The 14157-nt window shown below is 44.7% G+C and overlaps 1 protein-coding gene across 3 annotated transcripts in view; it reads right to left on the reverse strand.

Moving 5' to 3' along the window:
- Positions 1-14157, reverse strand: part of ULK4 (unc-51 like kinase 4) — a 649532-nt gene that overhangs the window by 38054 nt on the left and 597321 nt on the right. For all 3 annotated transcript variants that reach the window (XM_066584674.1, XM_066584676.1, XM_066584675.1), the window contains exon 36: positions 7275-7363. In XM_066584674.1, coding sequence (XP_066440771.1) covers positions 7275-7363 — 89 coding nt within the window. The remainder of the gene's footprint in view (positions 1-7274; positions 7364-14157) is intronic.

A 14157-nucleotide genomic window follows, 5' to 3' on the forward strand; every position in this document is an offset into this window, starting at 1 on the left:
TGCAAAGGCTTAATATTGAAACATGCAACTTTATAATTATAGACGACAATGGAGGAGATTTATTAAGACCGACATTTCATACGTTAGCCTTAAATTAAAGTTTGTAGGTACATGCCACTTAATAAATATGGCGCATTTTGGTCTTTCATACAGCCAGAAAATATAATCTATTTGCATTTTTGTGCCATTATCTGGCTTCAAAGAACTATTACATTTTTTGCACTATTATTGGCTGTTCCTCCCTTTTGCTAAATCCCAGCCATTTTTTAAAGGTGCATAACCAAAAGACTACATGCACAGAAGTTTCATGAACACCCCCTGGAGGAAGCGAAGTGTGTGTCGTGATGTGGTATCCCCATACTGATTTGTATTTGTACTACCGGTACTTGTCTGCTGCTATTTTCATGCGTTACCCATTACAGTTAATGATAGATGGAGAGGTTTGGGCACGTCATTGTGGCACTGATGGATGTACTTATATATATGTTTCCAACAGGTTTGCTGCGGTTTTCAAATTCTTATATTATTCATCTATTGTGTGAACTCAGGCTGACACTTATATCACTTTTGCTCTGTGTATGCGGTTCTTTGTTCGTGCAATATAGTTTAGTTACACAGGATCATTTATTACTGAGTGCATATAAGCCCAATTGTAATGATACATTTTTCAAAAGTGGCAAAAGGCAAGAAAAGACACAAATTATATAGTGTGCGCCAAAATATGCAGCGTTCTTTACATGAGAAAAGTGTTGCGTATTGCTTTATAAATTCCTCCCGGTATCTTTATGTTACAGGCGTAGATAAGATTTGACTTTTGTCAAGTGAAGAAAAGCTTCCTCCCTGAACCTACTAATCATAGATCACTGATGTCACTCGGAAAAAATGGACAACTATTTGAGGGATTTTTCTGGAACCACTGAATGAAGACTCTGTATGTGGCTCCAGCATTGCCTTATTGGTTTCTGTCCTATCTCTGTGGGGAATCAGTAGGCTTCAGCATGTCATGTTTGCATAATGGCTACTCATGTCTCAGCATCTATTCGCCTTATATATAGCACAATTCTCTTTTCTCCAGTATTTCTTGCGATGTGAGTAAGAAAATAAATGTAAATTTGAAAGTAGGAACATTAACTTTATCTGTAATCTCAAAAGACTGAATCCTCTAACCCCAAATATATAATTTACCACCCGTGCAAGGACTGAAGCTGTTATAATAAGTGGTCAGGAATGGTGTTGTTTCTCCTTAGGGAGAGCACCTAGAGGGTGCGAGGAGACTTATAAGGCCACCCATGCTCCTCTGGGAAATATGTAAATGTAAAGATGAAAAAAAATATATCTCTACAGCACCACCCACTGGAAAGCAGCATTCCTGCAAGTCAATGTCAGACTTTTTACCAAGACTTGTAAGTGGTGATACATAGTATTTTGGCAGCAGACTCACTTTGCATGGTGGAGGAGAGCAGGGCTGCCCTTTAGTGTTAGCAGTTACTATAAGTTGGGGACTGCGCTAATTGAACTGCAAATCTAGGTGCAGCAATTTGTGTGTATTCCTTTATGGGGGAGCAGCACAAAATGTGACCTGTGCCGCAGGTAAGAGAATGGCTTACAATAGCAGGATTTTTTTTTTTAGAGATAATACAATCATTGATGAATGTTCCCATTGGCATCCTTGAGCGACTCAACAACTGCATCAATTAAACATACTACACACGTGTTTTTAGCGCAGCCCCTTCCTTATAGATTTATTGACTCCACTGAACTTGTTGACAAGTAGAAATAAACAAAGCCACAAACTTGCATTTGTTGGCAATGTAAGGATCACTTCTCTGCATCACACTGGATACATTATTTCCCATACAGAATCATGTATATGTGGGCTAGCAGTGAACAAAAGGCCACTATGTGAGTCAAAGTGAAGGGAAAATAAGTTGTGTAATTCTCCTGCCTCCCACACCACAGTAAGGATCAAAGCAAAGCGGCAAGGTGGGGGAAGGGGGGGAGCGGAGCCATACAGCCAAAGGGTGGGTAAGGAGGAGGGGAGGCAACATGAGAAGCTTGTAGTATGAATTGGAGGTTGATACATAAATCAAGAGAGAAGACAAAGATCATTTGAACTTGTAATAAGAGTTGTGAGGACTTATGGCTAATATAGCATATGTCAGACGGGCCACACTGACTGCATTATATTCAGTAATGGCTGTGACATCTGAGCAGGGGGCTGCAGATTTAACTGTATGCACGCTGCAGGGTTACGCTGGGCTCGTGTTGCAGTTTTGCAGCTGCTGTATTTGCAGCACTGGCCAGTTCTGAAATGTTATGTGAATGGGAATGTTATCAAATCCTATTCATTCCTTTCATGTGCCGACAGGAGTTTTTAACTCTTACTTTTTCACTAGTTTAGTTGTGGGCTGTGCCACTATCGAGCTGGCCATACACCTTAGAAAATGTCCGACTATCCAGCAGATCTTGCTAGTATCTAAAGCTGCCATACATTTCAGAGCCATTGGCCTAAAACTCAATTGGCCCACAGGTATTCCTCCTGACTTACCCGTGAGCATGTGACTTCAATTTGTGTTTTTTCAGTAGGCAGAGGGAGAGAAATCACTGCTGAACCCCTCTAACAATGACTTATCTCTTATGACGATAAAGGATCAGGCATGTTGAAATCCAATATGCCCAATCCTTCTTCCCCTCTCCCCTTACATCTGAGTCTGGCCACCCACATACACAGTAGATGGTTAACTGATGCTGAAATCTGCAGGTTCGGCCAAGATTTCCCTAATGCACCCAACTATCGCTCCAGTGCTTACACAAGGGCAATAGTCGTTCATTGTTCCGGCCCAGCCACCTCTATTCACAGTAAACCGGAGTGGCTCAAACATTAAGCGGCTCCTATTTGTCAAGAGTTTTTAGTTTTGCTAAAAAGCAAGCGACTCTGACAAGTGAGTGAATTCTCGCGCAGTGCCCTTCCGGGGGCTGCATGTACTCCAGGCGATTATTGACCAACTTTGCTGTTTCCAGTGAGAATTCAGGCAATAAATCGACCCACGGGGGTTTACCGGCGTTTGTAAATACCGGCTCAGCTGGCAGAGACCGCGTCTGAGCAGCGAGTGTATTGTGCATGTCCATGTATATTTTTTTAATTCCGCTTCATAGCAGGGTTGCTTATAAAATTACCGCCCACATGCAATATATTGCGTATGGATGGCGTTTGCATACGCTGCCTATACAAAAGTGTAGAGCTCACACTGCGTGGTACGCAGAGGAACAGAACATGATGCCATTTATTTTTCGTATGTATCTGCACGCAGTGTTTACACACTCATGTCCATGGATCAATGAAAGTCCATTTATTTTCATTGACTACTTTCATTGGCTCATGGACATGAGCCCTAACAAGCCTTGTAATAATGACTTGGAATATAAACCAAAGCCAGAGTCTTCTTCAGGTAGAAAAAGATAAACCATGCACAGACAGCTGTTTCGGGGTTTTTTTATCCCTCATCGGTGTACCATAGATTTCTGGCTGGCTAGTGACAGGCCTATGACATGGCTTGGGAGGAGTACAGTTTCTCCTTAGGTAGAGCACATAGAAGGTGTGAAAAGACTTATAAGGCCATCCATGCTACTCTAGGACCAGCTGTCTGTACATGGGTATCTTTTCCTTCTGGAGAAGACTCTGGCTTTGGCTTATATTCGCAGTCATTGTTACAAAACCTGTTAAAAGGTCTGACATTGGGTTGCAGAAATGCTGCCTGCTAATAGGTGGCGCTGTGAAGGCATTGCTCCATCTTGCCATTAGCAAGAAGCAGGGCACATATGAAAGGAGCATAATTTCATGATTAGATTACACAGTATGTATGTATGACACCTGCAACCATGGGCACACAGGTCTGTAGACAGAAAACAGTAATTTAATTTATTGTACAAAATGTCCTAATTTTACAAGGTGCTAGGAAACAATAAAAATAGTTACATGGGTGGACATAGCATTTAAAGGGGTTGTCCCGCGAAAGCAAGTTGGGGTATACACTTCTGTATGGCCATATTAATGCACTTTGTAATATACATCGTGCATTAATTATGCGCCATACAGAAGTTATTCACTTACCTGTTCCATTGCTGGCGTCCCCGTCTCCATGGTGCCGTCTAATTTTCAGCGTCTAATCGCCCGATTAGACGCGCTTGCGCAGTCCGGTCTTCTCTGTGTTGAATGGGGCGCTCGTGCTGGAGAGCTGCTCCTCGTAGCTCCGCCCCGTCACGTGTGCCGATTCCAGCCAATCAGGAGGCTGGAATCGGCAATGGAACGCACAGAAGACCTGCGGTCCACCGAGGGTGAAGATCCCGGCGGCCATCTTCACAAGGTAAGTAAGAAGTCACCGGAGCGCAGGGATTCGGGTAAGTACTACCCGTTTTTTTTTTTTTTATCCCTGCATCGGGTTTGTCTCGCGCCGAACGGGGGGGCTATTGAAAAAAAAAAACCCGTTTCGGCGCGGGACAACCCCTTTAATTCAGAGCCGAGGACTACCCAGATGTAAGCTGCTGCTTAATAATTAATGTGTATTGTTATCTGTCCCAATGAGGGTGATAACGCTTATGAATAAGGAAGCCTGTTCCATTATCACTTCCCCCTGTGTCTGTTGGAACCATTTCCAGGCGCTTGGCGAAAAGGCATTTGGTCATATGGCACCCATTGGCTGTGTTTGCAGTGGTGCTATGAACGCCAAAACTGGATTGCTACGAAGTGGAACCGGGTTGTCTTTAACAATGAATCCAGGTTTAGTATGTTCATGTCTAGAAAGCTAGGGGTGAGCATCTCGATTCTGTCTTTGCTGTGGAGCGGCACACTGCCCCCACTGCTGGTATGATGGTCTGGGGGCCATCGCATACAACAGTCGGTCACACCTAGTAGTGGTAGGAGGGACAATGACAGCTCAGCGATATGTTCAGGACATCCTCCAGCCACATGTGTTCCTCCTATGGCGGCTTCCAAGGGGCAGCAGGATAATGCTCGGCCGCACACACAAGGGGGTCACAGGAAGCCTCCACAACATTGTCACACTTCTGTGGCTGCCCGGTCACCAGATTTATTGTCAATACAACATGTATGGGACCATCTGGGATGCCAACTTTGTCAACATATGAGTTTGCATGAACTAGAGACTCAACTACAGCAATGTGGAGTGATATGCCACAGGATATTACACGGAAGCTGAATGCCTCCATGCCCACCCGTATCACATCTTGCAACCAAACTAGAGGCAGACCAACAGTGTACTAGAGCATCTGTGCCCACCTGTATCTCATCTTGTATCCAAGCTGGAAGTGACCTAATAAAGTACTAGAGCCTTCCTGCCTGCCTGTATCACACCTTGTATCCAAGCTAGAGGCCATACAACAGGGTACTAGAGCCTCCATCCCCAACTGTACCACATCTTGCATCCAAGCTAGAGACAGTACAACATGGTACTAGAGCCTCCATGTCTGCCTGTATCACATCTTGTATCCAAGCTAGAGGTGGTACAACAGGGTACTAGAGCCTCCATGTCTGCATGTATCACATCTTGTATCCAAGCTAGAGGTGGTACAACAGGGTACTAGAGCCTTCATGCCCGCCTGTATCACATGTTGTATCCAAGCTAGAGGTGGTACAACCGGGTACTAGAACCTCCATGCCCGCCTGTATCACATCTTGTATCCAAAATAGAGGCAGTATAACAGGGTACTACAGCCTCCATGCCTGCGTGTATCACATCTTGCATCCAAGCTAGAGGCAGTACAACAGGGTACTGGCGCCTCCATGCCCACCTGTATCACATCTTGTATCCAAGCTAGAGGCTGTCCAACATGGTACTAGAGCCTCCATTACTACCCTTATCACATCTTCTATCTAAGCTAGAGGTGGTACAACAGGGTACTAGAACCTCCATGCCCCCTGTATCACATCTTGTATCCAAGCTAGAGGTGGTACAAGAGGGTACTAGAGCCTCCATGCCCCCTGTATCACATCTTGTATCCAAGCTAGAGGCGTTACATCAGGGTACTAGAACCTCCATGCCTGGCCGTATCACATGTCTTGTATGCAAGCTAAAGGCGGTACAACAGGGTACTAGAGCCTTAATGCCCGCCCGTATCACATGTTGTATTCAAGCTAGAGGCATTACAACTGGGTACTAAAACCTCCATGCCCGCCCGTATCACATGTTGTATCAAAGCCAGAGGCAGTAAAATTGGGTACTAGAACCTCCATATCCACCTGTATCATGTCTTGTATATAAGCTAAAGGCAGTACAACAAGGTACTAGAGCCTCAATGCCCCACGTAGCACATCTTGTAGCCAAGCTAGAGGCAGTACAACAGGGTACTAGAGCCTCCATACCCACCTGTATCATGTCTTGTATCCAAGCTAGAGGTGGTACAACAGGGTACTAGAGCCTCCATGCCTGCCTGTATCACATCTTGTATCCAAGCTAGAGGTGGTACAACAGGGTACTAGAGCCTTCATGCCCGCCTGTATCACATGTTGTATCCAAGCTAGACACGGTACAACAGGATACTAGAGTATCCATGCCCCACGTATCACATCTTGTATCTAAGCTAGACGCGGTACAACAGGGTACTAGAGCCTCCATGCCCCACGTATCACATCTTGTATCTAAGCTAGACACGGTACAACAGGGTATCAGAGCCTCCATTCAAAGAGTCAGTTTTCTCCAATAAATGATTCCTTTTCTGATATAAATCACAAAGAGAATGTTTCCCTTGACTCTGAGAACGTCTTCTAGGTACCTGATTGTTCTTTTTAAATGAGTGTAGATGAGGGACAAAATTCCTTTGTAGGGTACTTAACCCTCGAGTGGCAACAGTGTCAAAGTGCAGGACTGCAATGAACAAGGCTGGAATCACATAAACCCCATGAGAGTCAAAATGTGTTTTTTAAACCAAATCCCAAATTCCTTTGTTTCCACCTAAAATCTAGAACATCTGCAAATGGCTGAACAGAATTTTTTACCGATGTGATAGAAGATGACATTTCCGCCTGATTGTTTTGATTTTAGGTTTCAGCTGTTGCCGTCCGGTGCTATCCCGGACGTCCCTTAGATATCGATCACAGGTGAAGAGGAATAAAGTTTTCCACGATTAAAAGGAAGTTATTTTTGAAACCAAAATCCCTAAATCTCATCAGTGACGCCGATTCCGACCCTCCTTGTAGCGTGTAGAATACAGCAGCTTCTTCAGGGTGTGGAAATTCCTGTTTGCCCGAGGGAACTCACCTGGATTCCTGAGTGAGCCTCTGAAGAGCGCGGATAAGAAGATCTCCATCATTCTTCATACTGTCTAAATGCTTCTCGTTTGATGTTATCTGGGATGGAAAGAAAGCAATATCAATGAACAAGAGGTTGTGGGAACAGTCACAGCGAATGATAGCAAAGAGCGGAATGGATATTTGATAGGGGTCAGGCCGGGTTACGCTGTAGTTGTCCGCAGCGCACGGCTTGTATCTAATGTCTTTTTCATGGAATAGTTACAATTATATTGCCGCCTCTTACATGATTGGCCGCCAAACAAATCACATCCAGTTCTGTGATAAACAACTACTGCGAAGGGTGATCGTATAACCTCTGAAACGCCATGGACCTCTCAGGCACCGTTACAGGGAGTGCAGTCCACAATGTATTCCAGTGTAGCCCAATCACAAAGTACATGCAGACAGATGAGACACGGCTGGTTTGTGATACAGTGCTGCCTTCTAGTTCTAAAACTACAGAAGTTACATTTATGTAAACACCAAATGTGCCCTAAAACTGCAACATACAGTACATTATGTTTAACAAGGTGGTGCAGAGTGTTAGGGCAGCAGAATGCAGTCCTAAGCTCTCACTCATGACCTGAAGGTTTGGGTTCAATCCCTGCATGGTTCAGGTAGGCGGCTCAAGGTTGACTCAGCCATCCATCCTTCCGAGGTCGGTAAAATGAGCCCCCAGCTTGCTGGTGGGTGATAAAAACAAATTACTTGAAAGCGCTGCGGAATAAGTTGGCGCTATCCAAATAACTAGGAACCTTCCTTCTCCCTAGGTGCATTATGTTCTATTTGAAGACATTCAGCTACAGATTCCATTATCTTGGCCATTAAAGTCAGGCTCACACGGGCACATTCCAATTGTGGAACCCGCAAAACTCAGGCATGCAAATTCGCTTTTTTGCTCACATTCACGGATATGAATTGTGTATTCTGCGAGCGGAGGAAAAGTCGCAACATGCTCTATTTTGCAGCGGATTCCACAGGGACAGCCTCCATTGAAGTCAATGGAAGCCATCTCACCAGCAGGCTATAGGCTTAGTGACGGTATGGAGAATATAAATATTGGGGGAAAAATCTGTACTGCGCATGACCGACGGCGAGCCTCCGTGGTCATCTGCATTACAGGAAAAGAAGGTATGCAGGGTCGCTGGCCGGGATCACAGCCAGAATCCACTGCAGTCCTCTAGCGTGCAGAATAGAGTCCACCCGTGTGAGCCCGGCCTTACCCAGTAATCATGTTCTCTGTTACACCACCAGGAGTGCCAACCCTATCACACACTTTCAAATCATCAGCAAACAGGCCAACCTCATCTACCAAACCTTCTCCTACAGTATGCCATCTATGTGATGCTAAACACTCTTCTATAAAAAAGACAAAAGTACTATGGAGGCATTTTTACCTACATTGGCTTACTAGAAAAATTATATTTGCAAGCTTTCGAGGCTTTTTAGGCCTCTTCATCAGGCTTCAGTAACAAATGATGTTTTATATAGCTTTCAGTGTCCACTACAATTCCAGTTCCTTTATACCTCTTATAGGCAGATTGTTATTACAAATCCATAAAACCTTATAGAAAGCTCATCACTTGTACAAGTTCCTCTTAGGCCATCCACAAGACACCAGATCACAACCTAACCAGTAGTGACAACCCAAGAATGATCATTAAGCATTTTTTGACTGTCAATACATGAATGGGTCACGCCGTAGACACAGAGATCGCATACCCTTTTATAGACAGTAGAACACAAGGGTCCTTCTAGAAAAGCCGATTATCATCTGAACGAGTGAGTGATGTCACCGCTGGCTCGTTCGCTCTTGTGCCGCCCGTTTAGACACTGTTGGCTCGTTCAAACGAGAATCTTCAGAATCATCCAGTCTTTCACATTCACTGTATAAGTCAATGAGAAGGACTGAACGAGCGCCGTTTAAACCGAATAAAAAGTGGACGGACCAATGATGATTTTTATGCCTGCAGAAAATGAAAGACGATTGAAAGAGAACATTATTTGTCCCCTTCCCCCTTCAACCCCCAAGTTTGTATTACGCATGTGCCGATTTACACATACAAACTAGGTAATGGAAGCAGCCAGCAGGAGATGCCAGAGGGAACCGATATTTGTAGAGATGGGAGTCAGAATGGAGGAAACATTTCCCTTGCCCAATAACAGCTCCTCTCATAGCTGTGGCAGCAGGGGACAGAGATGTGCAGCACCCACATCCTGGGCTGAAACAATGGACCCTGGGCACCTGGCAGGTCATTAGTAACTGTTCGTTACTGTCTGTCTGTATCACTGACCGTGTTGCGACTTGGGATGAGGAGGATAATCAGACCTCTCTACTTGCTGGGGAACGAGCCAGGAGGATGTACATGTTATTCTGTACAGTATCGGGCAGACTACGGTGTGACTGGAGGAGGCACTGGATTCCCCTCTTACGGGAGCACTCTGACTCCTGTCCATGAACACTGACTGTCTCTATGTGGCAACGTGAGTTTCCCTCTCATAGGGGCATGGTTAAGGTACCTTTACATTGCCAATAGTTGCCCGAATAATCACTCAAACAAGCGATAATGAGTGACTGTTGGCCCGTGTACACATGGCCCCCGACAGGGCGCTGAGCGAGAAGTGACTCACTCATCGCTAGTCATTTCTTTATTAATGGGCTGACATGGAACGACCAATGAGCGACTTCTGGCAAAGTGTAAACAGGAGTCTCTCAAACATTGAGTAACGTCCTGTTTGCAGTGAATGAAGGCAGGCGGCCAGAAGAGATCTCCATCCTGCTCCACCTCCATTCTCTGACAGATCATCATTCCTATGTGAAAGCAAGGAGCGATATCCGCTGGGCCGGCTGTCGTTATGTGCCTGACAGTCGTACCGTGTAAAGGTACCTTTATTCTTTTTCATAGAATCGGGTGTGAATGAATTGTGGGATCTGATGAAGGGGTCTCCCGCACCAATGCTCCTATTGTTCCTCTCCAGTTTTTGTTTACATGGCAGCAGTGCTGATAACAATAAGAGCAGTACAGAATCTCTGCTGCCATGTAAACAAAGCACTGGCACTAAAGGCCCTTTTACACGGAAGATACATCCTTAAAATTCGTTCAAATGAGCGAAAGCTAACGATAATCTAAACGCAGCCGACGACCGAACACAAACAATAATCAGTCACTTTCTGTTCATTTTCTGCAGGCGTAAAGATCTCATTCATAATCAGTCGGTTTAAATAGTTTTGCTGTCTTTGTGATTCAAGGGTATTATGTTGGGGGAATGCTCTCTAAAAAAGGGCAGGGTGCTGCATATAAAAAATACAATTAGATTTTTTGTTTAGTTGTCCATAAAAAAATTTGAGACGCGTTTGGCGATCCTGATTTTGACTCGGATTTGAAACGATTTCTCTAGCTACACAATAACTTCATGTGCACCAAGTGTAATAGTTGATGTTTAGTCCGCTGGGTTTTCCACCGATCCCCAGTAGAGGGGGCAGCTGGTCCCCATTACTAGTAAAGAGTTGGGCACACTTCCATTATAGATGCAGAAATAATCACCTGAGGACTAATTCCAGATCTCAAGCATTTTGTGGGAGAATTCCATTGTATATCTTTGATAAAAACAAGAATCACCCAGACAGTCAGTGATCCCCCAAATGTAACTATTTAGCATGAATGAGGATCCGAGATTATATGATCTCTGCTTTGACCGTGTCTCTCGACAACTACATTTATGATCTGGGTTTGCTGCTGTCAAGCAGATAGTTGTCTATGAGGAGCACACTGGCCCCAGCGAATGTGAGAGCGGCCATCAACACAAACTACTTCCTCTGTTATTACAGTCAGTGTCACCGAGTTTTACCGAGACCTCTGACAGTGAAGAGATTGTGCCGTTCATTACAGATACTTTTGCTAACTCAATAGTATTGCAAGGTTAAGGGATCCAGCAGCAAACCAAAACATCTAAACCAGTGTTCCCCAACTCCAGCCCTCAAGGACCACCAACAGGTCATGTTTTCAGGATTTCCTCAGTGTTGCACAGGGGATGTAGTTATTGTCGGTGCCTCAAATATTGCCACAGGTGTTCTTACTATAGGATATCCTGAAAACATGACCTGTTGGGGGTCCCTGAGGACTGGAGTTGGGGACCCCTGGTCTAAACTACAGCAGGGAAGCGAATGGTCTTAATAAACACCTTAGGCCTCATTCAGATGACCGTGTGTTTTGTGCGCCATAAAGGTACCGATGGGTTCCTACAGAAGCATTCGAATGCACAGAATGTGAAGAGCAAAACAGCGAGCCCCTAAAAAAAAAAAATAGGCGCGCATTTGGCCGGAGTTTCCATTGACTCCTCTGGGAATAGGAATTAATGGAAACTTTGGCGCAGGGAACAGATTCCCCGCTGCTTACAGCACAACATTTCAACCCCACGGGGAGTCACCTCATCATTGAACACTGTCACAGCACTATCAGAGTGTTCAGTGATGAGGGGACTGCAGCAGGGATGAAAGAATCCCCTGCCACAGCTATCACAGCTGTGGCAGAGGAGCGCAATGCCATCCCATTGAAAGCAATGGAATGAAAGCAACCCCTGCAGCGATGATTTTCAGGATGGGGCTTATATAAGCCCTATCCCGAAAATCATCCCTAGCTGTAGAAAAAAAAATCAACTCACCTGGAAGCGCTGTCCGGCTCTTCTTCTGTATTCTGGTGGCCAGAGATTTAAAAATCCTCGCCTACAGAAAGCACTGGCTCTGATTGGCTGAGCACTGTGATTCTTTCATCCCCAGCACAGTGCTGTCTCCGTGCTCAGTGATGAGGGAACCTTCGTGGAGCAGATGCTCCAGTGAACGGGCAAAGTTTCACGTGCTGTGCACATTTTCCGTTCATGCAAGCAGCGGTTTTTTTTTCCGCGCACAAAGGCTCACAAAAAACCACGCTCATCTGACTGAGGCCTAAGGAAGCGGCTCCTTTTTTCCATTTTTGTTTTTCCTCCCCGCTTTTAAAAAATCGTAACTCTTGTATTTATCCATTGACGTCGCTGTATGAGGGCTTGGTTTTTGCGGGACAAGTTGTATTTTTCAATGGTGCTATTTAATGTACTATATAATGTACTAAAAGCGTAATTTCTACGGTGTACACACTGCGACAAAAATGACGATAACTGTATTACACGGGTCAGTGCGATTACTACGATACCAAATTTATATAGTTGGGGTTTTTTTGCTGTATTTCTTTTATTTTTCCAAAGATATTTAATGTTTTTTAAATTACTCTCTGCCGCCATCTTCTGACAGCCCTAAACATTTTATTTTTCTGTCAACATAGTTGTGTGAGGGCTCGTTTTTTGCGAGACGTCCTATAGTTTCTATTGGTACCATATTGGAGTACAGATGACCTTTGATCTCTTAATTAAATGATTTCTTGGAGATGGGGTGACCAAATAACCGCAATTCTGGGGGGGGGGGGGGGGGGGTTTCTGACGACATTCACCGTGTGGAATAAATAATGTGTTACTTTGATAGAATGGACCTGTACGGACACAGGGATACCAAATATGTTTGTGGATTTTATTATTTAGATTCTTTTATTATAAATATGGCAAAAGGTTTTATTAAAAACCCTTATTACTTTTTTTAATAATTATTAAAACTTTTTAAACTAACTTTTACATTTTCTTTAGTGTCCATTGGGGAAGAGAGCTTGCGATGGTTTAATCGCTCCTGCAGTATGATGTAATTACATTACACTGTGATCTGACAAGACACGCCACAGACATGGCTTTTTAGGCAACCTACAGTGGCAGTCCTGGGGATCTCATCGTAGGAGAAGTATGGGTCCCCCCCGCACATCGATTGGACATGTAAATGCCGCTCTCTCAGGATTGATGGTGGACTTTAAAGGGTCAACAGCTCCGAACCGCGACGCTGCTAATTGGAGCTCTTGCCGGCGGATGTCGGCTGCAAGAAACAGCTGGCAGCTGCATTGTATGGAGCGGGATCGACCCCCGAACCTCCTCCATACAAACCCCTAACCTTCAGGATGTAAATGTATGCCCTGTGGCGTTAAAGGGTTAAAAAATATTAAATTTTTGTGCGTGCAGCTCTTACGCTTACTCCTGGATCATTCACACGGACGTTTGCGCATTTTGCTCGTGAAAATACGCTACTTATTTCTGCAACTAAAAATCAGTCACAATCGCATATTTCACCCACTCTTGCTTGTTTTCAGGCATCCGAATACAGTTTGCAGCGGCCCATGTATTTATTGCCCATATATGCAGGTTTTCTGTGCATTCACTGCGTATTCGCACCAGCGCATTCACTTCAATGCCTTATTGCGATGCGTAATATTCACAAAACTAGGCCACGCTGCGTATTTTTTCAAACGTGGCGTGAAGGAAGACGTTCCTGTGAACAATAGCATTTAAATCAATGGGTTCTATTCACAGCGTATTACGCATGCAAACATTTCACATGTAATATGCGGTGCAAATACACCCCTGGAACGAGCCCTTATGTGTCTCCATGATTATAGACTACAGACAACTCCTGTATACGGCTGGGTGTAACTCCTTGCATCCGTCCCTCTCCTATGGTCTGTAGGGTAGCAAGAAGAGCGGCCAATGGAGTGGAGTTCAGGTGGGTCAGCGGGACACCTACTGTTCGATAGTCGCTACAGCAACATGTTAGCATGTGAACGACTGTTGTTCATGTGCCTTTACACGGAGCGATTGTTGTCCGTGTTCGCTAAAGTGCGCGACTCCCCGCAAGGTTTATTGGCTATTAATTGAGAGACAAGTAATTGCCTGTTCAGTCATCGCTGGTCCCCCTGCTGGTGGCCATGTTTACGGAACCACTAGCT

Source organism: Eleutherodactylus coqui, chromosome 12, assembly GCF_035609145.1.
Source record: "Eleutherodactylus coqui strain aEleCoq1 chromosome 12, aEleCoq1.hap1, whole genome shotgun sequence".
NCBI lineage: Eukaryota > Metazoa > Chordata > Amphibia > Anura > Eleutherodactylidae > Eleutherodactylus > Eleutherodactylus coqui.